At 39.8% G+C, this 25,151-nt stretch overlaps 3 protein-coding genes across 7 annotated transcripts in view; 2 read left to right on the forward strand and 1 right to left on the reverse strand.

The window, feature by feature from the left end:
- LOC123286419 (TATA box-binding protein-associated factor RNA polymerase I subunit A-like) overlaps window positions 1–25,151 on the reverse strand; it is a 95,548-nt gene that overhangs the window by 58,958 nt on the left and 11,439 nt on the right. Inside the window, exon 4 of one of the 3 annotated variants that reach the window (XR_011499490.1) lies at window positions 20,635–24,686. The exons of the other annotated variants lie outside the window; for them this stretch is intronic. The gene's annotated coding sequence lies outside the window, so the exon portion shown is untranslated. Of the gene's footprint in view, window positions 1–20,634; window positions 24,687–25,151 lie in introns of those variants that run through there. 3 annotated transcript variants of the gene reach the window in all.
- Window positions 1–25,151, forward strand: part of LOC123286417 (transport and Golgi organization protein 1 homolog) — an 83,341-nt gene that overhangs the window by 22,627 nt on the left and 35,563 nt on the right. Inside the window, 10 exon segments of the mRNA XM_070501426.1 lie at window positions 4,169–4,297; window positions 6,702–6,723; window positions 7,470–7,558; window positions 7,814–7,891; window positions 7,982–8,058; window positions 8,060–8,090; window positions 9,125–9,196; window positions 9,379–9,483; window positions 10,125–10,247; window positions 10,354–10,453. Coding sequence (XP_070357527.1) covers window positions 4,169–4,297; window positions 6,702–6,723; window positions 7,470–7,558; window positions 7,814–7,891; window positions 7,982–8,058; window positions 8,060–8,090; window positions 9,125–9,196; window positions 9,379–9,483; window positions 10,125–10,247; window positions 10,354–10,453 — 826 coding nt within the window.
- On the forward strand, window positions 10,955–16,600 carry LOC123282223 (transport and Golgi organization protein 1 homolog). Of its 3 annotated transcripts, XM_070501645.1 has the most exons (7): window positions 10,955–11,055; window positions 11,416–11,553; window positions 12,317–12,385; window positions 12,509–12,588; window positions 12,732–12,803; window positions 14,348–14,768; window positions 15,776–16,600. In XM_070501645.1, exons 2-7 carry the CDS (start codon window positions 11,535–11,537, stop codon window positions 16,030–16,032), a joined length of 918 nt encoding a protein of 305 aa, XP_070357746.1. In that variant the 5' UTR covers window positions 10,955–11,055; window positions 11,416–11,534; the 3' UTR covers window positions 16,033–16,600. The 3 variants fall into 3 exon arrangements, with proteins under 3 accessions (XP_070357746.1, XP_070357745.1, XP_070357747.1); XM_070501644.1 differs by having other exon boundaries at window positions 12,317–12,588; XM_070501646.1 differs by lacking the exons at window positions 10,955–11,055; window positions 11,416–11,553; window positions 12,732–12,803 and having other exon boundaries at window positions 12,106–12,385.

Raw genomic sequence — 25,151 nt, forward strand, 5'->3', positions numbered from 1 at the left:
CAAACTCTTCTAGAAAATTGAAGAGTGGGAAAATACTTCCTAGCTGATTGTATTAAGCCAGCATTAGCATAACAAAACCAAAGACATAACAAGAAAAGCATAGACTGGTATCTATTATGAACATAAGCACAAAAATTCTAAACAGAATTTTAGCAGATCAAATCCAACAGTATGTAAAAAGGATAATACATAATGACCAGGTATGCTATATCCAAGAATGCAAGGTTTCTTTAACATTAGAAAATAAGTGTAAGTCACATGTTAACAAACTTTGAAAAGAAAATCCGTATGTTCAGCTCAACAGACACAGAAAAAGGATTTGAAAAAATCCGACATTGATTACTGATATTTAAAAAAACAACACACTAGGACTGGAAGGGGGCTTCAAATAGCCTCTCTGAAAGACTTCGAGCCAGCGTCACAGGTAACGGTGAACGACCGACTGTTTCCCTGTAAGATCAGAACGAGGATGTCCACTCTCACAGCCTCCAGACAGCACTGTAGTGGGCACAGTAAGGCAGGAGCCGGTGCACTAAGGCAGGAAAAAGAAACAGAAAGCATCCAGGTCGGGAAGGAAACAGCAGAATTGTCTTTATTTGCAGATAACCTGAATGTCTGTGATTAAAATCTGATGGAATCTACAAAAACGCTACTGGAGCTAATGAGCGCATTCAGTAAGGTTGCTAGATAAAGATTAACATCTAAAAGCAGTTGTATTTCTATATACTAGCGATGAATAAGTGAAAATTGAAATTTTAAAAGTTTCCAGTCCAATAGCATCAAAAAATATAAAGTACTTAAGGGTAATCTGGCAAAACTGTAAGACATATAAATTGAAAACTATAAAATATTGCTAATAGAAATGAAAGAAGACCTAAAAATGGAGAGATCCCTTGTTGATGAGCGAGAAGACTTCATATTAAGCTATCGTATTGTCACTGTGACAAACAGGATGTCAGATATCATTCAGCTCCTCCGTTTGATCACTAGAGTCAACATGATCCCAATCAAAATCCCAGCAGGATCTTTTTGGTGGAAAATGACAAGTTGATTCCACAATTCAAATAGAAAATGCAAAGGACCTAGAAGAACATAAGCATGACCTGATTTCAGGACTTGTCACAAAGCTACAGTAATTAGGTTTGCATGGCATCAGTGTAAAGACAGACACATAAACCGTTGGATCGGAATAGACAACCCAGAGATAGATCCATATATGGCAGTGGATTTCAGAGGTGGAAAGGACAACTAAGCGAAGAAAAGGGAGCCTTTTCAATAAACGGTACTAGAACTATTGGAAATACTCCTGTGCAAAAAATTGATCCATACCTCACACGAGAAACGTAAATTAACTCAAAATGGTTCATAGACCTGAATGTAAAACTTAAAAGTATAAAACTTCTAGAAAAAAGTTAGGTAAAGATTTCTTAGATTTGATACCAAATGATTCATAAAAGAAAAAATTGATAATTGGGACTTGATCAAAATAAAAATTTCTGCCCCTTGAAATCCACTGTTAAGTGAATGAAAAGACAAGCCACAGACTAGGAAGGAATCACTGTAAAGCTTTTTCTGATAAGGGACTTATATCCAGAATATATAAAGAACTCTCAAAATTCATTAATAAGAAAACAACCCAGTAAAATAACACTTCACCAAAGAAAATATGTGGATAGCTTAAGCATGTTAAAAATAATGCTCAACATCATTGCTTATCAGAGAAATGCCAATTTAAATCACCATGAGTTATCACTATACTCTTACTAGAATGACTAAAATTAAAAAGACTGATTATACCAAGTGTTGGAGATGTGGAGGAACTGGAAACATCATACACTGCTGGTGGGGATGTAGAATGGTACAACCACCTTGGAAAATAGTCTGTCACTTTCTGGAAAAGGTAAACATACACCTGTCAAATGATCCAGGTATCCCTCTATTAGTAGGTTATACGTCCATAGATGGACTTGTACATCACCATTCATGGCAGCTGTATTTGTAAAGGCCAAAAACTGGAAGAAGCCAAATAGCCATCAAGAGGAGAATAAACAAACTGTGACATATCTGTACAATGAAGTGCTACTCAGCAATAAAAAGGAATGACCTGTTGATGATATATGTGGCCACATGGATGAGTCTCAACTTATGTTGAGAGAAGCCAGAGGAAAGAGAATACATGGTGTATTATTCCATATGTATAAAACTTTAGGAAATGCAAACTAATCCATTATGACAGAAATTCTGCTTGGGCGGGGAGGGAGGGGTGGCAAGTGGCAGGAGGTGGGATTACCAAGGGCATGGGACTTTTGGAGGTGAAGGATATGTTCATTATCTTGAATGTGATGATGGTTTCACAGATGTGCTTGTAAGTGAAAACTTAGATTGTGCACTTAAGACGTGTAATCTATTGCATGTCAATTTTACCTCAAAGCCATAAAAAGTCTCTCCTTACCTTCTTAGGTAGAAGCAGTACAGTATACTCTTCTCCACTCCTTTATTTTTGATTTTGAAAAAGACATATTCTGGGAACCATACCCTAGCAGAATATATAGAATTGTTTGATTTCTCTTTTTCCCGGTTTCATAGTACTTCAGTGTATTCAACAATTCTTCTATTGGTGGACATTTTGATTATTTCCAGTCTTCTGTTGTTAAAAATAATGCTGGAATAACATAGTTTTGTGCATATGTCTGTTCAGCATCTGTCGTTGTATCCCCAGTAGCTTTGAGATAGATCTTTAGAAGTGGAATTGTTGGATCAATAGGTGAATATGCAGGTAATTTTGGCAGATGTTGCCAAATTCCTGTTCACAGGGGTTGTATCATTTTGTATAATAATCAGCAATATATGAGAGTACCTGTTTCCCCTACATTCTCTCACCAAGAGAGTATGTTGTCAAATGTTTGGCTGTTGCCAATGAGTGGGAAATGGTATCTCAGTGTAGCTTTCATTTGTATTTCTTTTATTATGAGAGCCGGGTCCTTTCCGAAGGCGGAAGCGGTGACAGAGTGGGGGTCCGGTGCGGTTCCACGGGGAAGCGTCGCGTCCGCTCGGCTGGCCCCACGCCGTGGACTCAGTACCTGCCACGGTGCCTGCCGTCACCGCTTCCCCGGGGCACCCGGAGCTCCTGGGACCCCGTCGGTGCTCTACGCAGCCCTCATCGCCAAGCTACTGGAGGTGACGGCCCCCATTCCCAGGGAGGGACCCCAGCGCTGGCAGGCGGGTGGCCGAGTTCCGAGCCGAGCGGGTGCACCGACGGCCCGGGCGAGGGAGAGACGGAGTGTGTGAGGCCCGAGGCAGGCGGGACGCTGCAGTGCTGTGTAGCGAGGCCGGTGGCAGTGTGTGTGAGGTTTCGTCAGCTGTTCATTTTTTATTGAGCACTTTCGATGTACCAGGCACTGTGTTACTTTGTGGTATGCAGTCTCGATCAAAACAGCGAGCATCCCGTCCCCTGCGGGTCCTTTTCCAGTGATCGGCACTGTTGGGGGATGGGGCTGGTATGGCAGATACTTGTGTAGTTGCACAGCGCGGTGAAAACAGCGGAGAAGCAAGCAGGTGTTGAATGCGCTGTCTTCCAGGAAGCATTTAAAATTAAGGCGTTGAGTTTTGTAGGAGACAGTTAAATCCAGAGTAGTCTAGACTAGTGATCGCGAGGTGTCTGAAGGTACTCAGCATTTGGCTTTATGTAAGAGTAGAACAGAATTAAGATTTAAAGTCTTAGCGGGAAAGTGCAGTGTTTATGTTAGTCATCATTTTGGTTTTATTTGCCCCCATAGGAGTTGATTCCTTCTATAGTATGTTTCAATTGTTTTTTGATTTTTTTTATGGCCTTTTAAGTCATAGCAATCAACTAAGAGAAAAGTATGCTCCAGAGGGAGTCCAGCCATGTGTTAGACAACATGATGTGGTAGGACCCATTGCAAACTGGAAATATATCCTCAACTTAGAGACATTTAGATTCCTAATGTTTAAAAAGACCTCAAGCTGCACAAGAAATACGGGGCTGCCAGTATCCTATCTTTATTGAAGCAGTGGGAGCTATTGAAGGTTTTTGAGGGAGCAGTTACCTGATGGAGGTTGACTTAGAATTTCTGTGGATGATCCTTTGTGACTGCTTTATTGTAAGTTTCTTTATGGGTTCCCATTATTTCAAACATTTCTGTTTCAGCTACTTGCTACATTGCCTGATGATGTTCAGCCTGGACCCGATTGTTATGGTCTGCCATGGAAGCCTGTGCTTATCACTGCCTCCTTAGGAATTGTTTCATTTGCCATTTTCTTCTGGAGAACTATCCTTGTGAGTAAACTAAATTAACTTATATGTTGTCTCAGAAATACAAGGGATGTTTTATAATCACTGGCCCCCTTTTTTTTTTCAGTTAATAATATGAACACAAATTAATACTTATAATCTAAGCCAACCTTGGCGAATAATTCAGTGTAATCCTTGTTGGTAAAGACATAAGTGAACAAGACAACATGTATATTATCTCAGTGGGAAAACTTCAATTTATAAATCTGTTCTATCAAAACCTAAAGATTTGACTGTCTGTAGAATTAGGACTTCTTAACAGCCATTGTGAAAGGCAGCTTAATAATGTGTAGAAGCCTTTAAAATGTTTGCATCCTTGTATACAATATAATACCGTGCCTAGTCATGTATCTTAAAGAAATAACCAATCATGCATTGAAGATCCTGTATAAGGAATTCAATGGAACTATGTATTCGAGCGAAAACTTGATACGGTGTAAATGAACTTTGCAGAGGAAAAGCTTTCAGTTTCGGTTGAAGCTTAACAGTTAAAGTGGGCAGAAGCATTGGATGCATAGCTTTCTAGAATTGAGTATTCTTTTTCTGACTTCTTAATTTTGTCAGCCATATATCATTCTTAGTAAACTCTCTTTTTTTGCACAAGTGATTGTAAAATCACTGAAAAAGAAGCGTCTTTTACTTGGATTCCTATGAAGTCTCCTCTAACCTCATGGGCTTTTCCTCAGATAGAAGGAAAAAGGGAGACCAGAAAGGCTGAATGGGAGGGGTCAAAAAGAAATTGTTTTCCATTTCCCGCTCTCGTTTCTCCAGCTCAGAAGCTCTGACCCCCGTGTAGATTTCCACAAGGCTGTGCGGGCTTTGTGCCCCCACTGCTGCTTCTCAGCCTCAGCACTTGACTCTTGGAACCTTGGTCCCTTCTCTCAGTTGCCTGCTGCTGCTTCTTGTTTCTCCTGCTGCTTGATTTGGGTGAAAGGAGGGCAAAGGAAGCTTCCTCTCTCATTAGCAAGGCTGTGACATTAGAGAAATAGTCATTTCTTTCCCCGTGGAAACTTGGAATACGTTTTCCTATAACATTATTGTGAGTGGTGTTAGAGACTGTAATTAAATATCGAGATATTGTGGATGATGTTTGGACTGATCTGAGTATCTCATCCCCATATCTAATCATTGAAAGGGGAAGTAAATTCTGGGTTACAAAGACATTTAGTAACACTTTTGTTTTAAATTGAGTACTGCTTAGGTTTCATTATCCTATAATTCAGTGTTGTCTTTAGGAGATAATTTAGATGTTAGCTATCATTTCTCTTGTTTCTTGTGCATTTTCCTTTAGTAGTCTCCTCTCCCTTCCACGTTAATGACCACTGTTTTAGGGGTTTGGGAAAACCGGAAGATCTAGCTTATGAGATTTCTAAATTCAGCCAGTGGCCAATTTTAAATAGGATTTCTAAGATGTTTTCTGGTTAGAGAAGGAGGCATATCTTAGTACAAAGATTATGCCTTTAATTTTGTTTCCTCAGAGTCTTTTTGAACAATCCTTGTTTCTAGACATCATTCTGGCTGTTTGGGGTTTTTAAATAAATTTCAGGTAATGAAGCGTTAGTATATTTTAATATGAAAATATTATCCATTTTCCTTTTCTTTTCTTCTGAGGAAGATTTGCCCTGAGCTAACAGCTGTTGCTGATCTTCCTCTTTTTGCTTGAGGAAGATTTGCCTTGAGCTAACATCCATACCATCTTCCTCTATTTCGTATGTGGGTTGCCGCCACAGCACAGCTGCCGACAGTGATGTAGGTCCCCACTTGGGAACCGAACCCAGGCTGCCAAAGTGGAGCACGCAGAACTTAAACACTAGGCCACAGGGCTGACCCCATGTCCATGTTCATTATTAAAGTTGAGTGCTTTTTAAATAAGATTGGTGCTCATTTAATAGAGATATAAACATATCTTTAGTTGCAAAATGAGGTATTTACCTTAGTGCTTTTGTCTATCAGAAACTATTCATGAAGTATCACTGATTACATTTGAAATACTTTTATTTTTTTTTCTTAAAGATTTTATTTTTTTCCTTTTTCTCCCCAAAGCCCCCCGGTACATAGTTGTATATTCTTCGTTGTGGGTCCTTCTAGTTGTGGCATGTGGGACGCTGCCTCAGCGTGGTTTGATGAGCAGTGTCATGTCTGCACCCAGGATTCAAACCAAAGAAACACTGGGCCGCCTGCAGCGGAGCGCGAGAACTTAACCACTCGGCCACGGGGCCAGCCCCTTGAAATACTTTTTAACCTTATTTTTTATCCTTGGATCATTATGCTGAACCAAACTTGTTAAATTTTCATTTAGTTATAATTTGACTGTTGTATTAGGAAGTGTACTGTTTCTATTAATAAAAAGTTTTGACATCAAATTTAATTTTATTTCTCTTTCTTTTAGGTAAAGAGTAGAATGTACCAAGGTAAATATTGAAGCTTATTTTGTTATTTGTACTATTTCCTCAGTATTGGTGTTCAATAGGAGTTTCATGTAAGCTGGAAGTAGATACAGTGCCTTAGGATGTCTGATCGACTTACTAACTCCAGAAGGTTTACCTATCCTAGGTTATTAGCTGGGATGACAGAGTACATGGTGATGCTGCCGGCTGAGATAGGAGACGAGGCAGAACAAATTGTGGGAGTAGGAAGAAGATGACTAGTTTAATTTTGGGCAGACGGGCTTTGAATGTTGACGTAACGCAGGTTTATTACATGGGAACAGTCTTCCTGTGCTGATAGTTTAATTAGTGTAGTGTATACTTATTTAAGGAGGTAATTTGTGGAACAGAGATGTAAATCAATATGCTTGTATTTTCTGTCTGTTTCTCTTTGCAAATGACATATCCTTGAAATGATCACATTTTCTGAGAAGAAAACTGCTTCAAGAGGGGAAGGAATGGAGCTAAAATATTTTACTGTATTTACTATCTTTGAAATAAATTTAAATTGGAATCTTGTTGAAATAAGGGTTCTTATTATATTTTTTTACATTTTAATATTTTTACACCCTTATTAGCTATTAACTCCAGATTGCTTTTTAAAGGCATGATAGTTATGCTAAGAACTTCCTTTCCCTCACAGTGCCAGATAGCATGTCTTTGCTGCTAATACATTGGGTAATTCAGTTTCATTAGTGATCCTAATAATCTTCCGGATTTCCCCCTTTTAGTCACTGAACAGCAAATTGCTGAGAAGTTGAAGACTATCACCGAAGAAAATGCAGAACTTGTACAAAAATTGTCAAATTATGAACAGAAGGTATAATTATTCTTTTAGTTTTTTCCCCTGTGGTTCCAGCTTGAATTATTTCTTCTTGTCTTTAGTTCAGTTATTATGGCATTTTGAAATCATATTTTTAAATTTCATTCTTACCTACAAACCATCCACATCTGAAGCAATCATCGTGTGTGTGAAGAACTACATTCTTCCCTAAAGGGTCACCTACCTGGAGATAAAGTTTTGATAGACTTTAATTTATATTTTTGAATTCCAAATGCTTTAATTTCTATATAGATCAAGGAATCAAAGAAGCGTATTCAAGAAACCAAGAGACAAAATATGATTCTCTCCGATGAAGCCATTAAATTTAAGGTAAAAATCCCTTCTCTTTGATATTACATTCTAAAAACAAAAAAAAATGATGAGTAATTATGAATAATCTTAATATATATTTTTTAATAGGATAAAATCAAGAACCTCGAAGAAACTAATAGAATTCTGGATGAGACAGCTGAAAATCTGCATGTTATGTTAGAATCTAAGAGAAGAGAATGCCAAAAATCAGGACTTGGTAAAAGTTTTGCTGCTAAGTGTTACTGTAATTTGGCTTGCCCACTGTTTTCAAGACTGGATGGGTTGAACTCTGCATTCTCCCATGCCCTAACTAGAGCAGGCTTGGGAGTCAGGGAAGTTGAACCTCCTTTTGTCCATTTTTATGGAATTTTAAATGCTAATCCAGCAAGTTATTATTTTAATGGTCCTAGGAAGTATTTTTGTCCTCAGCCCTGGGTAATTTTCAAATTACTTTGTTCTGCCCTCCAAAACACACAGAACGGCTGAGAAACAACCCAGCTGAACAGTTCTAGTGCTTTGTTTTGTTTTGTTCTGCGTGTTTTTTTTCCTCCATGAACTTTTAATTTCAGAACAGTTTAGAATTACATAAAAGTTGCAGCGAGAGGAGAGAGGATTCCCATATGTCACACACCCCGTTAGGCTTGATCACCTGGTGAGGTAGCATTTGCCAGGTTTCTCAACTGTAAAATGACCCGTTTTCCACCTTTGCACACTGTCCTCTTTGGAAGGAAGTGACTGTACACGACCCACAGTTAAAGAGTGAAGAGTACGTTCCTCCTCCTTGCGGAGGCAGTATCTTCATAAATTCTTTGGAATTCTTCTATACTTGAGATTTGTCCATTCTCCCTCAAGTCCCACCATTTTTAGTTCAGGCAAAAGAGTTTTTACAGTGATTTGGGTTTTTTTTTTCTTCTACCACTAGGGAAAACCATGGATTTGAAGTGGTTTACTTGAAAGTTATTTTCATATTCTTTGCTTTCACCTTTTTGTCTGGTCATCTACCACATTATCTCATAGCCAAGAAGGTTGTAGGTGGCATGCAATAGTTATGCCTCCAATTATTTTCTTCTTTCCTCATTTCCTTTATATTCTTGACTGTTTTCCTTAGGCTAAAACTAGATACCTGCTTTTACCTGATATGTAGAGGATGGCTCTGGGATATGTTTTGTTAATGTTTCTTCTTTTTGGCATATATCCCAGTGTTTCTACTGAAATCCTAATACATTTTTATGTCCTTTTTCCACATGACAGATATCGGAAAGCAAGAAATGTATAGAGAAGTTAAAGGATGTTATTTCACTGAATGCTTCAGAATTTTCTGAGGTAAAGCGGCCTATGGTTCCTGCAGAATATTAATACAATGTCTTAGTTTTGTTGAGGAGCACACATTTGATGTGTGCTAGAATATGCAAAAAATGAAAAATATATGATGTCTAATTGGGAAAGTGTAACTTTTTTTTGTGTGTCTTTGGAGTTAATTCACTAATAGGAGTCTTTTGCATTAGGTTCAGATTGCTCTTAATGAAGCTAAACTCAGTGAAGAGAAAGTGAGGTCTGAATGCCTTTGGGTTCAGGAAGAAAATGCTAAACTTAAGAAGAAGAAAGAGCAGGTAAAAGTCAACGTCATAGATTATGTAAACTAGAGAACTGAGTATCATCATCTCTTGAGTGTCTTTTCTCAGATCTGTTTTTAAGGAAATGAAATATGTATGCAGGATTCTATTCTTAGGTACGCAAAGTTTAAACCACGCTCCCTAAATTGCATGTATACATTCTCCATCTGTTCTGGATTTCTGCTCTTCTGTACAATTTCCTGTAGCTATCAGAGTGTTGTTTAGTAACTTGAATAGCCTCAAGTGGGCAATGGATTTGCTTCTCAGACCAAAGAATTAGGTCTTTATGACTCTCCGTTGAGCAGTTAATGCCTCACTGACCAAGGAAGCATTACGTGCTCTGGAGTCTGGACTCAGCAGATAGTGAGACGTGCCCTTCTGTTCCTCCTGGAAGTGGATTCTTTGAGTAGGCTATCATTTTCTGAAGGATGCAGTAGGCTGGTTCAGCTTCCCTGACAGCTCTTAGGTTCTCGCTGCAGTTTTGAGGGTTGGAGCCTCTCCCCTCTGCCTTAACCAAGGCCATGGTGACAGGCCAGAGAGGATCATGACTCCCTGCTCCCCTGTCTCGTTCATGTGGTCCTGATGTCTCCAGTGTGAAAGCCCTAACCTTTGGAAATTCTCGTGTTTTAACTTTTCAGTTGCAGCAGGAAATCAAAGACTGGAGTAAATTGCATGCTGAACTTAGTGAGCAAATCCAGTCATCTGAGAAGTCTCAGAAAGATTTGGAAATGGCTCTCACTCACAAAGATGATACGGTTGATGTAAGTTCATTCTCTTGAATACAGGCTTAATTCTCATGAATTCTCAAGAAATCTGCTTAATTAACATTGAGAGGCTCTTTCTAATACCATTTTGCTTCTTTTATAGGCTTTGGTTAATTGCATGACACAGTTGGATCGGATAGATTGTGAATCTGAACCTGAGGGTCAAAATAAAGGAGGAAATGAGCTTTGGTTGATAAAATCAAGTGTTATTCTTAGGCGGAGAATTGAAGAAATGGAGGATCAATTACAGAAAACCGAGCGCTCATTTAAAAACCAGGTAATAATTATACTGCCCTACAGCTGCAGAATTCTTTGGCATCTTAATACAGACGATTATAATATTAAATGGCTATTGTAATAAATCCCTAAACATATTTTTTTATGTGTTCTCTTTTTCAGCTCGCTGTGCATGAGAAGAGAGCGCATGATAACTGGGTAAGATTTTTTTTTCCTTTCGTTTATTTTGTGCATAGTCTACCACAACTGAATTTGGTATTTTTTCCTCCAATAGCTCAAAGCTCGTGCTGCAGAAAGAGCTATAGCTGAAGAGAAACGAGAATCTTCTAACTTGCGACACAAGTATGGGATTTTGATACTTGTTTTTCCAGTGTATTTGGAAGTTTTTTAAGGCTGTGCTGTGTGGGATCTAATAAGGAACTGATTTTCTGTTTCATATTTAAGTCTATTCTTTCTCTATATTCAAGATTATTGGAAATGACCCAAAAGATGGCCATGCTGCAGGAAGAACCTGTGATTGTAAAACCAATGCCAGGAAGACCCAACATGCAAAATGCTCCCCGGAGAGGTAGGCAGCACTTTTTTTTTTTGAGGAAGGTTAACCCTGAGCTAACATCCATGCCCATCCTCCTCTATTTTCTATGTGGGACGCCTGCCACAGCACGGTTTGATGAGCAGTGTGTAGGTCCGCACCTGGGATCCGAACCGGCAAACCCTGGGCCAGCGAAGCAGAGTGCGCGAACTTAGCCACTGTGCCATGGGGCTGCTCCTGGGGAGCACGTGAACTTAACCACTTGGCCACGGGGCTGGCCCCTATAAATTACTTTTTATTTCTGTGTTTAATGGTTATGATGCCCTAGAAATAATCCCAGGAACTTCAGAAAGCAAAGATTGCCTTCAGGTGGTAATGGTTCACTGTGGTCCCCAGGTCCTCTGAGCCAGAATGGCTCTTATGGCCCGTCTCCTGTGAGTGGTGGAGAGTGATCCCCTCCACTGACAGCAGACCCACCCACGCGACCTCTCTCTGCCACGCTCGGTCGAAGAGAGATGCCTAGAAGTGAATTTGGTGAGCATTCACGTGGGACCTTGCAATAAACTGTTTCAAGAGTTTTTTTCCCCTTTTATTTGATAATTCTAATGTAAACAACATTTTAGAATGTGGGTCTGTCCTGTATAGAGAAGAAAATGTCTTAATTTATCTTGGAGAATAAATAGTCTACTGTGAGATCTGCTTTAGAACAGAAAGCATTTATTTGGTATTATTAATATTACTTTATACATATATAAATAAAATATATTCATATATAAGTACGTATATATATTATTTATTATTATTGGTTTTGCTTCTTTTGAACTTTTTACTGTGAAGTATAAGCCTTTATCCTTAAATTTCTGTGGAGTTTCTCTCTTAAATATTGAAAAGTAGCCTTAAGACTTTATAATTTATGCAGCATACATCAGTTTCTCCTCATTATAATATGAGATGCTGTAAGTCTATTTCTCATCATGAATGTCTGTAGTACTTGATCACACATGAAAGTCAGTGTACATGTGGGCTGAAGAAGCTCGCCCTGTGCAGCTGTGTCCAGCCTGTAGCTTGGAGCACCCGAGCAGCTTTATTAACGTGGGGCTTTATTGCTGTTCTCTCAGTCCACGGCAGCTCTTCTCTAATTCTTGGAGTCTGTGCAGGAATTGTGATTTCCCCTCATGTGTACTGGGAGACCCATTTTTAATGTTGCTTTCGAGGTAGAGTCGAACCCTGACCTGTCCAGAGGTGTTCTGCTTCTTCTGAAAAATCCATGCAAGGGCTCTCTTCTTTCTTTCTCAAGGGTCAATGGACGGGCCTCTCCCTCGTCCTCGATGGTCATCTGAGGCATATGGAAAACCCTCTGCCCCTGGTAAGGACCTGAGTGTGCTCACAGAGTCTGAGGTCGTGGAGGAAGGGGGACAGGATTTCTCGTTCTTCCTGAAAGAGTATTTCAGTCATAACGAGTCTCAGTCAGCTCTCTGGCCTTTGGCAGATGCAGGATCTGGCGCAGCTCCCACGATGAACAGCGGCTCGAGAAGCTCTTCCCCTGCCAAGGTGACGGAGGAGGGCAAGGTAAATTCTGCAGTCATTTTGGATTGGAATTCGGTATTTCAGGAAACATGTCACTTTTTCTCCAACACCCTCTCTTTGCCTCATCCATCTCCTGTTTGTGTGTTCTGTTCTATCTGTACTCTCTCATTTGTTTTTTGAAAAAGCAAACTGTTCCCCAAGAGCCTGAAGGCCCTTCAGTTCCCAGCATTACATCTTTGGCTGAGCCTCCCGGAGCAGTAAGTCCTTCGAGGCTCAGGGCTGAGCTGGTCACGCGGGCTGTTTCTGGAAAAGACGTGAAGAGCATGGCCCGGATCCGCTTTCTTTAGACTGCATGGCAGTATTGATCTTACTGTTGCCCGGGCTTGGAAGTGTTGCTGGCTTGCTGAAGTCTGACTGGTTGGTTGGTTGGTCGTGTTCTGCTCTTGTCTATTTTGGTCAGGTGATTAACCTGTTTAGGACAGCTTTTCTAATGAACCACAAACTGCAAAGTCCCCGCTGCAGCTTGACACGGTGTGTTTCAGAGTTGGGTGGTCTAAGGCAGAGTGAGCCGTGATGCAGTGCGTGGCTCGTCGTTACTACGTTTGTTTGGAAGCTCGCTATTTAAGAATATCTCCATACTAGGCAAACCCTATTTTGAATAATCTGAAATTACAGATTGGTAACTGGAGAATGTTTGCTGGAGGTGAAATACCCAATAGTGACCATCTGTAGTTGGGCCAGTTCCCAGCAGTAGCCTTAAATCATGCTCATGTAAGTGTCTTCTCTTGTAACTTGCATAGCAGTTACAGCTGGCAAGACCTCTGATCAGACCTCACAGGGCTTCTCTATGTTTAAATCAAAATACGTGGATTTTAATTATTTAGAATTTCCAACCCCAATTCCCATAGGAAAGGATTAGTCAGTATCTTGTAATGTTCAGTACGGTACTACTGGTGAATGAAGGTAGATATAAAGCGGCGCCTGCCTCGCTTGCATATTCAACATTGTTTCTGTTGGAAAAAACTTCCAAGTTTCAGTGCAGGACTCCAGGAGTACACATCTCTTGAGAGATCTTTTTATCCAGGGGCAGCTTGGATAAGACCCAAGACCCCTGTAGAAGACTTGAGAGTCGAGCCGCCTTCTTTAGAGGGGGAGGCAGAGGCGGGAAGAGCATGGATGTGGATCGGACCCGATGTTGAACTCCAGCTCGGCCTGTTACCTGCTGTGTGACCATCAGCACATCATCTCCTATTTTCTCTCTCTTCCCTCATATGTAAAACAAGACATCAGACGTAGAGATTTAGAGATCTGAGAATGAGCGGCAGTATGTGAAAGGAAATTGAAGGTAGTCAGAATGTCAGCTATTACTACATGTAGAGAGAAGGGGTTTTTCATTCCCTTTCGTTCTCTCTGTTCTTAGTATGGAAATAATGAGCTACTGCGGTGATGGGGAGATGTGGGAAGGGAGGGTTGCTCTGGAAATAGATTACGATGTGTATGGTACGGGTTTAGTCGGGAATCACCCCCGTTAATATCCTTTGCAGTCGTCCTGCTTTCCCTTCCACTTGCATGTAGAAGCACCAACATGACTACGGTGAAACTGTTGACTCCTCTGCCACCCTTTCACCTGCCTGAGCTGTCTGTCAGTGGGAACAAATGGGAGTGCAGTTTCATTGCACTGGTTCTGCTGTTTGGACAAGTGCCTGACATCTGCTTCCCTGGGTTTCAGCTTTTACTGGTGTTGGTGCTTTTGTCTGTCATACCAGAGTACTTCAGAACTTTAATTGCTTCTGCTCTGCAGGTGAATATGGCTACAAAAGGGCCCCCTTGTTTCCCAGGGGTGCCCTTCATGGGCTCCCCTGTGGGAGGCCCTCTTCCACCGCCCATTCGCTATGGACCGCCGCCTCAACTCTCCGGGCCTCCACCGCCCAGTCAGTATGGACTACCACCTCAACTCTCCGGGCCTCCACCGCCCAAGCAGTATGGACTGCCGCCTCAACTCTCCGGGCCTCCACCGTGCAGTCAGTATGGACTGCCGCCTCAACTCTCCGGGCCTCCACCGCCCACTCAGTATGGACCGCCACCTCAACTGTCTGAGCCTCCACTGCCCAATCAGTATGGACTCCCGCCTCAACTCTCCGGGCCTCCACCGCCCATTCAGTATGGACCGCCTCCCCAGCTCTGCGGGCCCTTTGGACCTCGGCCACTTGGTCCACAATTCGGTATGATGATAGAACAGCGGTAACTGAGTTGTAAAGTGTACTCATCTTCTCTGTTTCTTGGTCAGATGTTAACAGTGGCTGTTACAGGGCTGTGTGGTGAAAGGGTCAAGCTGGCTGGGTACACTTTGACTTTTCCTCAAGTTTCTTGGGGCACATGGGATGCCACATAACATCCCTATACCGAGATGGGCAGTAGGTATCTCCGTAGACAAGGAGAAAGGGACTATTACAGAAAGCCAGAAACACTGCTGCTGCAGAGGTTTAGTGAGCATCTGTGGCTACGTACCAGGCCCTGGGGTGGATAGAACTCAGTCCCTCTTCTGATTCCAGGAGCTTACATTGTCCTGTGGGACACAGCTGCATACACACTACAACATAAAGCTTATAATCATATAATGGAAGCATAAGCAGTGGGTCGGAGAGTGTAAAAGAGGCAGGGATTAAGCCGTCACTCTCCAAGCTGGGACTAACTGGGAAGGACGTGTTAAAGAGAAGGTGGAATTTCATAGCTACCTAGTGAATGTTGCTGAATTTAATTAGGTGTAATTAGGGTAAGCACCTTGATTACGATGGCATATGTTAGGTCCATGCTGAGCTGCTGCATGAGTTTTTACTTGATACAGTAGTAGATAATGGAATTGCCTTTATCAAAATTTCTTTGTTGTAGTGATTATGAAGTGTTACTTCATAATTTGTCATCTTGGTGTGACACATGGTACTTCCAAGTACAAACCAAGCTCTTGAGAGATAAAGGTGGCAAATCAGTGTAGTAGAAAAAACACAAGCTTGGTAGAGCCGTGTTTAAATCCTGCCTGTGTTGTTTCATGGCGGGCTGGCCACAGGCCTGTAACTTCAACTTGCCGAGCCTCAGTTGGCCTCATCTACACAGTGGGGATGCCACCACCTGACTTCTAGGGTTGTGAGCAATTAAAGACGAACATACCTGGAACCCTCTAAATTTAGATATGTTTGTAGGTATTTACATGACTTGTGTTTTACTTTTCCAGGTCCTGGTCCGCGCCCACCACTGGGCATAAGAGAATATGCACCAGGTGTTCCACCTGGAAAAGGGGACCTGCCTGTCGACCCTCGAGAGTTTTTACCGGGACACGCACCTTTTACACCTCCAGGCAATTTTGTCCCGAGAGAATACTTTATTCCTGGTGCCCGATTACCACCCCCAACCCACGGCCCCCAGGATTATCCACCTTCTGCTGCAAGAGACTTACCACCTTCCGGCTCTCGAGATGAGCCCCCCGTCTGACTCGCAGAGCAGTGGCAAGGACTCCTCATCGGCCTTAAAACACAGCCCCTAAGGGACCTCTGACACTTCGTCCAAGAGAAGGTGAACCGTGCACTCTTGGGTTACAGTAAAGGATTTTACTGGCTTCAAAATCCAAGTTTATTTTCAAAGGTTTTAGAACTAAGCTGCCCTGGCAGTGTGCATTTTTGAGCCAAACAATTAAAAAATAGCAATTTCTCCCCTAAATGGAAGCCACCTCGGATTCTAGCACCTTCTTACAACTTTGAAATGTGCAATAAAGAATACCTGTGTTTCATTAATGTAGCATATGTAACTGCTAAATGATTTAGAGTGTCATGAAAAATAACATTTCCTGTGGAAATGCTATAAGAACACGTATTTCCATTTGTCCTATTTTTAGTATATATTGGTTGAATACAGAGCAACAGTGTTTATAAGCTTGATTTTTTAAAATATCTGGTCATGAAGACTGTTACATTAAAATGTTTACTAAAAGATCATGCCACTCTCTCCCCTCTTGCTGAGGTTCTCTGTAGTAATAGTTCATAAAAATTTCCTTATTAATATTTCCCACGTGTCTCTTGCTTCATTGGATTCTTTTCTCATGAGACGGGTGCCATGTTGGAAACATGCAAACTCAGGCTCCCAGAACTGGAGATGGTGACTTGGCAGCAGCCCTGTTGCTCACCACACAGGAGGGGCAACCTCAGAATGTGACAACTGACGTCTTCCTTTTCCTTAAAAGCCAGTGGGCCCATCTGTACGGCATTCATGTGCTTGCTTGTGACTCTCACTGCCTAGTTGAGGTGGTTTCCTGAGTATGCGTTTCCATTAGTAGCAGGATTTGTTGGACCTGGTGTTCTGTTGCTTTTCACCATTCTTGCATTCTTTGCTCATCTCCCTTAGCCTTTTCTCTCACTACTAATACACTGTGCACTTTTGCTCTTTTTTAAACTGGGCGTTTTCCTTCTAAATATTAAGGTCTAAGAGGTCTTCATATATTTTGGATACAAGTCTGTTGTCAGATATATACTGCAAATAATTTCTTCCAGTTTATGGCTTGGCCTGTCAATTTCTTAACCTTGTCTTTTGAAGAACAAATTTTGATGAACACCATTTTATTAATTTTTACTTTTATGGTTAGTGCTTTTTGTTTCCTGCCTAAGGAATCTCAGGCAATTCCAGTGATTCAAATATCTTCTCACGTTTTCTTCTTGCAGTTATATATAGTTATGCCTTTCATGTTTTGGTCTCTGTTCCATTTTGAGTTAATTTTTGTGATTGGTGTCAAGTTTCATTTTTTCTTAGAATGCATATCCAGTTGCTCCCATGTCATTTCTTTCCCTTTCAAATTACCTTGGCACCTTGACTTGAAATCAATTGACCATGTATGTCAATTTCTGGACTCTAATCTGTTCCATCGATCTCTATTGCTATCCTAGGATAATGCCACACTTTTTTGATTCCCGTAGCTTTATAGTAAGTCTTGCAATCGGACAGTTGTCTTGTAAAATTGTTTTGGCTATTTCAGTTCCTTTGCATTTCCAAATAAATTTTAGAATCAGCTTACCAATTTCTACAAAAAAGCATGCTGAGATTTCGATTGTTATTATGTTCAATCTAGAGATGAGTTTGGGAAGAAGTGATATTAACAAATAGTAAGGCTCCTAATCCAAGAAGTAAGTTCATCTTTACATTCATTTTGATCTTCTTTAATTTCTCTCAACAGTGTTTTGTAGTTGTCAGTGTACAGGTTTTATGCATAGTATTTTATGTATGACAGCGTATTACGTTGTTTTGATGATGTTGTAAATAGTATCTTTTGTACATTTTATTTACAGTTGTTTTTTGCCGATAGGTAGAAATACAGTTGATTTTTATATATTGACCTTCTTGTGTCTTACTACCTTACTTAATTTACTTATGAGTTCTAGGGTGGATTTTTTGTAGATTTCATAGGATTCTCTGTGCAGATGATCATGCCATCTGTGAATAAACACACCTTTTTTAAAAGTCAAGTTAATTAAAGCATCATAACATCTAGTAAAATTCACCCTTTCTATGTACAATTCTATGAATTTTCACATTATTTCTTCAGATTTTTTTGTGTTCCTCTTCCCTTGCTTCTCCTTCTGGGACTCTAATGACACATATGTTAGACCACTTTATGTAGTTCCACAGGTCACTGAGGCTCTGTTGTTTTTTGTTCTTGTTTTTCAGTCTTTTTATGTCTTTGCTTCAGTTTAGATAGTTCCTGTTGCTGTCTTCAAGTTCACCGATCTTTTCTTTTGTAGTATCTGATGTGCTGTTAAGCCCATCAAGTGAATTTTTCATTTCTGATATTTTATTTTTTAGCTTTAAAAGTTCCACTTAGTCCTATTTTATATCTTGCATTTCTCTTTTCATGAGAATGAAGAGAGAAATGGTCATGGTTTTTTTTTTAATTCTTAAATATAGTATTCATAATAGTGCTGTTAAAGCCCTTCTAAGCTGATTAATTATGTCATCTCTGTTGCAGTTTCTTGGTCTGTTTTATAGATTGATTTATCTCCTACTCATGGGATACATTTTCCTGATTTTTTTTGCATGTCTAGTAATTTTTTTTTTTTGCATGCTAGCCACTGTTAATGTTACATGGTTGAGTGCCTGGATTTTAGTGACTTCCTTTAAAAAGCATTGAAGTTTGTTTGGCTAGGTTGTTACTTGTGGATCAGCTTGATCCTTCCCATTCTTATTTTAAAGATTTGTTAGGGAGGTGCCTACAGTGGTCTTTCCTCTCGAGCTAGTGTAGCCCTACTACTAAGGTGTGATTCTTCTGGGATCTACTGAATACCTTGAGCATTCAGCGAGATCAGTTCACGCTGACTAGCTGGAATACAAATGTCTCCCAGTCCTGTGCTAATGCTGGGAATTGTTCAGCTTCCAGTTTCCTGGCAGTTGTTCTTTTTGTCTATAGTTGTTTTCTGCCCATCCTCAAGGAATCTCACTTTACACAGGTGCTGCTTTGAATTCAGCCCAAGATTGAAGGCGACCCCCTTGTGGATTTCTGGAACTCTTTTTCTTTAGAATTCCCATCTTTCTGGTGCCTTTCCCTACATATTTCAAGTACCTCAGTCTGCACAACTCTGTTCTCCACCGCCTCTGTGAGATTGGGGTACTCTGCTTGGGTTCTCCCTGCCCATAATGAGGTCTAGAAAGTGCCTCCAGGTAGAAAGTGGGGTGATCATTGGGCTCACCTCATTTGTTTCCCTTCTCTCAGGGGTCACAGTTGTGTGCTGCCTGTTGTTCTCTATCTGAAAAACAGTTTTTTCCCCTACATTTTGTCCAGTTTTCTAGTTTTTTTCAGTGGGAGGACAAATATCATACCAATTACTCCGACTATAGATTTTTCCTTTGTTTGTTTGTTGTTGTTGCAATGTATTCACTGAAGAAACTAGTTTGTTTGGCTCCTACGGGATATCATGGTCTGGATTTTGCTAACTACATCCCCCTGGTGTAATTGAATGTGATTCTCTGGTTCTTTATATTTTCTGGGAGTTGTAGTCTCATTGATAGTCAGATTCAGGTTCCATTTTGTTTGGCAAGAATACTTATTAGGAGATGTTGTGTATTTCCATCAGGAGGCATCTGATATCTAGATGTCCCTCGTTTTTGATGTTACTGGTCATTGGTGATGTTGAGTAGATCTGTTAATATGTTAGAGGCTGCAGAATGGTGATAGTCTGATTATATTGTTCCTGCTTCCTTTCAAGTCTGGGATACTTCTACAAAGAGAAACTTGGAATCAAGTATTCTTTACACTGGGGATTTGGTTTGTATAGTTAGGACAGTATAAATATTTGATTCTTTCTATTTAAATAGTTCTCAAAATAATAAGTTGTCTTCCTGGCATTATCCAATATGCCCCAAGGGTTTTATGTTGTGTGTGTTTCTTCTCATTCTTTTCTAAGAATCATTATGATGTCATGGATTTAAAAATATTTGGTGTGTTTCAATCCACTGTAGTTATTCTTCTTATTGATGCTCGATTTCTTCCATTTTTGGCTAATGGGAGTCTCTTCAGCTTGGCTCCTGGGCGCTTTTGATAGCAGCTAGTGGTGATTGATACCTTCTTTGCTTTCTAGTGTGACAAGATGTTCCTACCCAGATCTTGAAGGAGCTATTTCTCTAAGAAGCCCTGGTTTCTTTTAATGGGAAATGGTATTTAGAGACTACATTCTGGGTACTAAGATTGCTTATTGCTTTTGAGTTGGCCATGATTTCTAGACCTTTTCAGAGAACAAAGCTAGGAAATAAGCGGGGATTTTTTTGTGTGACTATTCATCATGATGCCATATGGATACTCCCAGTCAAAATTCAGGATGCTGAGGAATTTTACTTAATCTCGTCTCTCTTACATTTGTGTTTTCTTTCTCCAGTGTTGGAAATCCCAGTTTTCAATGACATCAACATAAGTATTTATTTACCTTATTTTACAATATTCACAGAACACTGTTAAAAATACCAAAATCAACAGTATGTTATTGAAAATATTTTTGTCTTTAAGCTTTTTCCCATTAGGATATGCCTGAAATGATTCCTTTCTGTTGTCCTGCCACCAACTTGATACACAGCAGGTTTATTGTTTCATTTTTGCTTTCAGTTTTTAGGGATTGCTTTTACAGATTTTTTTGCTTTATAATTATCTAACACATTTACAAGAGCCAAAATCAATTTGTAAAACCTGGTCTATTCAGAGAAGTCTAGCTTTTGTCCTAGTTCCGTCCAATCTGTTGTTATCCTCCTCTACAGGTAATTTTTAAAATTAATTTTATTATCTATCCTATCATTAAAGAATAAGCAAATTATTTCCACATCCTGCCAAGATGGATTTGTAAGTATTAGCTTTACCTTCCTTACTGAAACAAATAAAAGGAAAAAAACACAAAGTAAATGAAGCAACAGTTTTCAAGACACTGGACATCAGTTAACACAAAGGACAGTAATTCTAGAAAGATAGGGAACTGATGCCATGAGCCTGAAAGTTAAATCCCAGCTTACTGCATTGAGAGGGTTCTCAGCTTGTGGCACAGAAAGGAGGAACCCTGAGTTGAGGAGGTGGAGCTGAGAGTCCAGGCAAGGCAAGGCAGCTAGAGTTCACAGGGTCGGGTACCAAGAGGGGAGAGCCACACAGAGAGCTGGCAATCTGTGAAAGGTCCCCTTTGACTGTTCTGCAGAGTTTTGATTAGCACATGAGTGTGACCAAACTACTCAAGGTCAGAGAAACCCTTTAAGTGATTAGAGGGAAGAGCCCCAGACACAGGGCCAAGAATAATCCGTTGTAATTCTAGGGAAATTGGGTAGAGTACTCAGAAGGGTCTCACCTCAGACTAAATGTTGCTCCTGTCTTGCCTAACAAATCTTAAAAGCAAGACCCAAAAGAATCAAACTGTTTCCCAATAATTTGCCTAACTCCTGGAACAAAGCTAAAGAATGTTTGTTGTATTGTTCAGGGTTCCCTAGAGAAACAGAACCAATAGGTCATAGATAGGAAGACGTTTATTAGAAGGAGTTGACATAACACAAATGGAGGCTGGGAAGTCCCACAATCTGCTATATCCAAGCTAGAGACCCAGGAAAGCTGGTGGTGTAATTCAGATAGAGACCCAAGGCCTGAGAACCAGGGGAACTGATGACATAGATTCCAGCCTGGGTCTGAAGGCCTGAGAACCAGGAGCACCAAAGGTAGAACGTCAACATCCCGGATCAAGCAATCAGGCAGGAAGGGGTGAATCCCTCAAGAGATTGGATGATGCCCACCCACATTGGGGAAGGCAGTCTACTTTACTGAGTCCATTGATTCAAATGCTAATCTCATCTTATACACTCTCACAGACACACTCAAAGGTAGGGTTTAATCTGGGTACCCTGTGATCAGTCAAGTTGACACGTAACAGTCACATTTGTTTAGAACATATGGCATCCAATCCAAGATGACCAGGCATAGGCATGAAAATATGACCCATGATGAGGAAAATCAGCTCATCAAAACCAACCAAAAACTAACGGAGATGTTAGAATTAGGCAAGGATATTAAAAGTTATTATTACTATATTTCAGATTTTAAAAAAGTTAAGTAGAGACATGAAAGATATTTAAAAAAAAGACCAAAATCAAACTTTAAGATATGAAAATTACAGTGCTAGAGATGATAGATATAGTGGGTGGGATTAATGCTAGACTAGACACAGTAGATGAAAAGTTTAGTGAACTTGAAGACATAGCAATAGAAGCTGTCTAAAATAAAACACATGGGAAAAAACACTCAAGAAAAATGAACACGTCATCAGTGAGCTGTGGTACACTTTCAAGCACCCTAATAAGTGTGTAACTGGAATTCCTGGAGGAGAGGATAGAAGAGGTATTCAGAAAACTATTTGAGGAAATAACAACTAGAGTTTTTGCAAAATTTATGAAAACTGTAGACCCATAGATTCAAGAAATTCAATGAAACCCAAGCATAGAAACATGAGAAAGACTACCAATGCATTTCATAATCATATTGCTCAAAATAAGTGATAAAGAGCAATCTTAAAAGCAGTCAGAAAAAAGACGCTTTACGTAGAAACTAAGATAAGGTTGACATCAGATTCCTTGTCAGAAACAAGGTATAGGAGAATACGGTAGGAGAATATCTTTTAATATACTTGAAGAAGAATACTGTTGACCTATGATATCATAGCCAACAAGTATTTTTCAAAAACAAAGATTAAATGAAGATGTTTTTCCAATATGCAAGAGCTGAACAAATTTACCAGTACACCTGCACTATAAGAAATGATAAAGGAGGACCTTTAGGCATAAGGCAAATGACAACAGACGGAAATAAGGGAGTTACACAAAGGAGTAAAGAATGCCAGATATGGAAATCATAGGGGTAAATATATAAAAACCATTATCTTATTATTTAAATATCTTTAAAAGTTAACTTACTGTTTAAAGAAAAATATTATCAATGTAGTATGGGGTTTATAGAAAATCTGTACATGAGAATTGATTCTGGCTATAAACAACCAACAATTGCTTAGAAAATGAAATATTATAACATTTATAATGGTATCCCAAAATATCAAGTACCTAGTAATAAATCCAACAAAAGAAGTCTAAGATCTTTGTGAAGAAAGTAAGACTTTGATGAGAGAAATGAAGAAATTTTTAATAAATGGAGAGCCATATTCCAGTTCATGGATTGGGAAAAGCAGTTTGTAAAGATGTGACTATTTAAAATTGATCTGAATTTCACAGCAATTCCAACAGGTATTTTTGGTTTTTTTTAAAGAACTTGACAGTTGTTTTTATAATTCACATAGAAATGCCGAGGGCCAAAAGTGATTAAGACTCTTGAAGAATAATGTCAAGGTCGGAGAATTTGCTTTACCAAATGTCAAGACTTTTATAAAGCTATGGTAATTAAGACACAGTGGTAGTGGTGCAAAGATGATAAACAGTCCGGTGAGACAGAATGGAGAGCCCAGAAACTGACCTACACTTGCTTCATGATTGAGGTGGCACTGCAGGTCAATGGGGGAAATGACAGTCTTTGAAATAAGTCATGCAGGGACAATTGAGTGTCCATGTGGACTAGAATGAGATTGGGCTCCTACCACACACCAGACAAAAATTAATTCCAGGTGGATTATAGAATTAAATGTGGATGGCAGAACAATAAAGCTCTTACAGGATAAAATACATTCATGACCTTGGAGTGGGGGAAAGATTTCTTGACTAGGACACAGAAAGCACTGATTATAAAGGAATTCCGAGATTTAAAAATTTGAATATATTAACATTAAGAATTTTTCATAATTGGAAGACGCCATTAACAGAGAAAAGGCATTCTAAACATGCATAACTCATCTTTGGTGTTAGAAGTCAAAAATAATTGTTACCTCTTAGGAGAGAGAGTGATTGGGTGTTTGGGGGCACCAGGGTGTCTAGTCAGCACCCTTAATGGAATTCTTTTTCTCTTTTTCTTTTTGGTGAGGAAGACTGGCCCTGCGCTAATAACTGCTGCCAATCTTCCTCTTTTTGCTTGAGGAAGACTGGCCCTGAGCGAACATCTTGCCAATCTTCCTCTATTTTGGATGTGGGATGCCGCCACAGCATGGCTTGACAAGTGCTGTGTAGGTCCGGGCCAGGGATCCAAACCCACAAACTCCAGCCACTGAAGTGGAGCGTGCAAACTTAACCACTATGCCACTCAGCTGGCCTCAGCCTGATGGAATTTTAAGAATAAAAAGACATATACAAAGAAAAAGTCAGAAGCAAATGTGAAGGTAAGGTATAAACAGCAAAGCATTTTCAGTAAATCTCTCAGAGATGTGTAGGGAGGAACGACTACCTCTTCTCAGGGATTTTGCCTCACTGTAGAATGAACTAAATGAGTCATCATAGATACAAGAGCCCCCCTCACCCCCTGCCCCAAATGTCCCAAATGAGAAGCAACATTATACAATTCACCAGAGGGGGGAAATGTAGACACAATTATTTACCCTTTACACTAACTGTAATATAGGGATCAATGCACTGCCCGGCATCTTTCAGACCGATTTTCTCAATTCTGATAGTGAGTAACGTCATTCCTGGTTCTGATGGCAACCTTGGTAATAAAGTACCTGGCAACAGAGAAATTGCAATAAAAATGAGCTCCACCAATAATTTCAGAGTAAATATTTTAACAACACAGGGAAGATACAGCTTTGCTCTTAAGTGACTTAGTAACTAGCCAGGGATTATTTCGGTTCCCAAAACTCCCAAACACTTGACGTTATTCTTTTCACAGAAATATTTAATTAGACGCAAGATACATCTGTACTTCCATACCTTATAGTCAACACTAAAGCATGAATTACTAATTCAAGTTTGTTAAAAATTCAACTCCCTCCAGGAAGCCCAATTAATTACCACATAATTAATAATGTATGTGATATACTCATATATATAACTTCACATATACTCATATATATTTAAAATATAAAATATACTTCATACCTCAATATGAAGTAGTGGAAAAGACAGAAAAAGCTTTTTAAATACCTGTTATATTATCCTAAAGTTTGAGAAATTTAATACCAGAATGA

Source organism: Equus asinus, chromosome 30 (genome assembly GCF_041296235.1).
Source record: "Equus asinus isolate D_3611 breed Donkey chromosome 30, EquAss-T2T_v2, whole genome shotgun sequence".
NCBI classification, from domain to species: domain Eukaryota; kingdom Metazoa; phylum Chordata; class Mammalia; order Perissodactyla; family Equidae; genus Equus; species Equus asinus.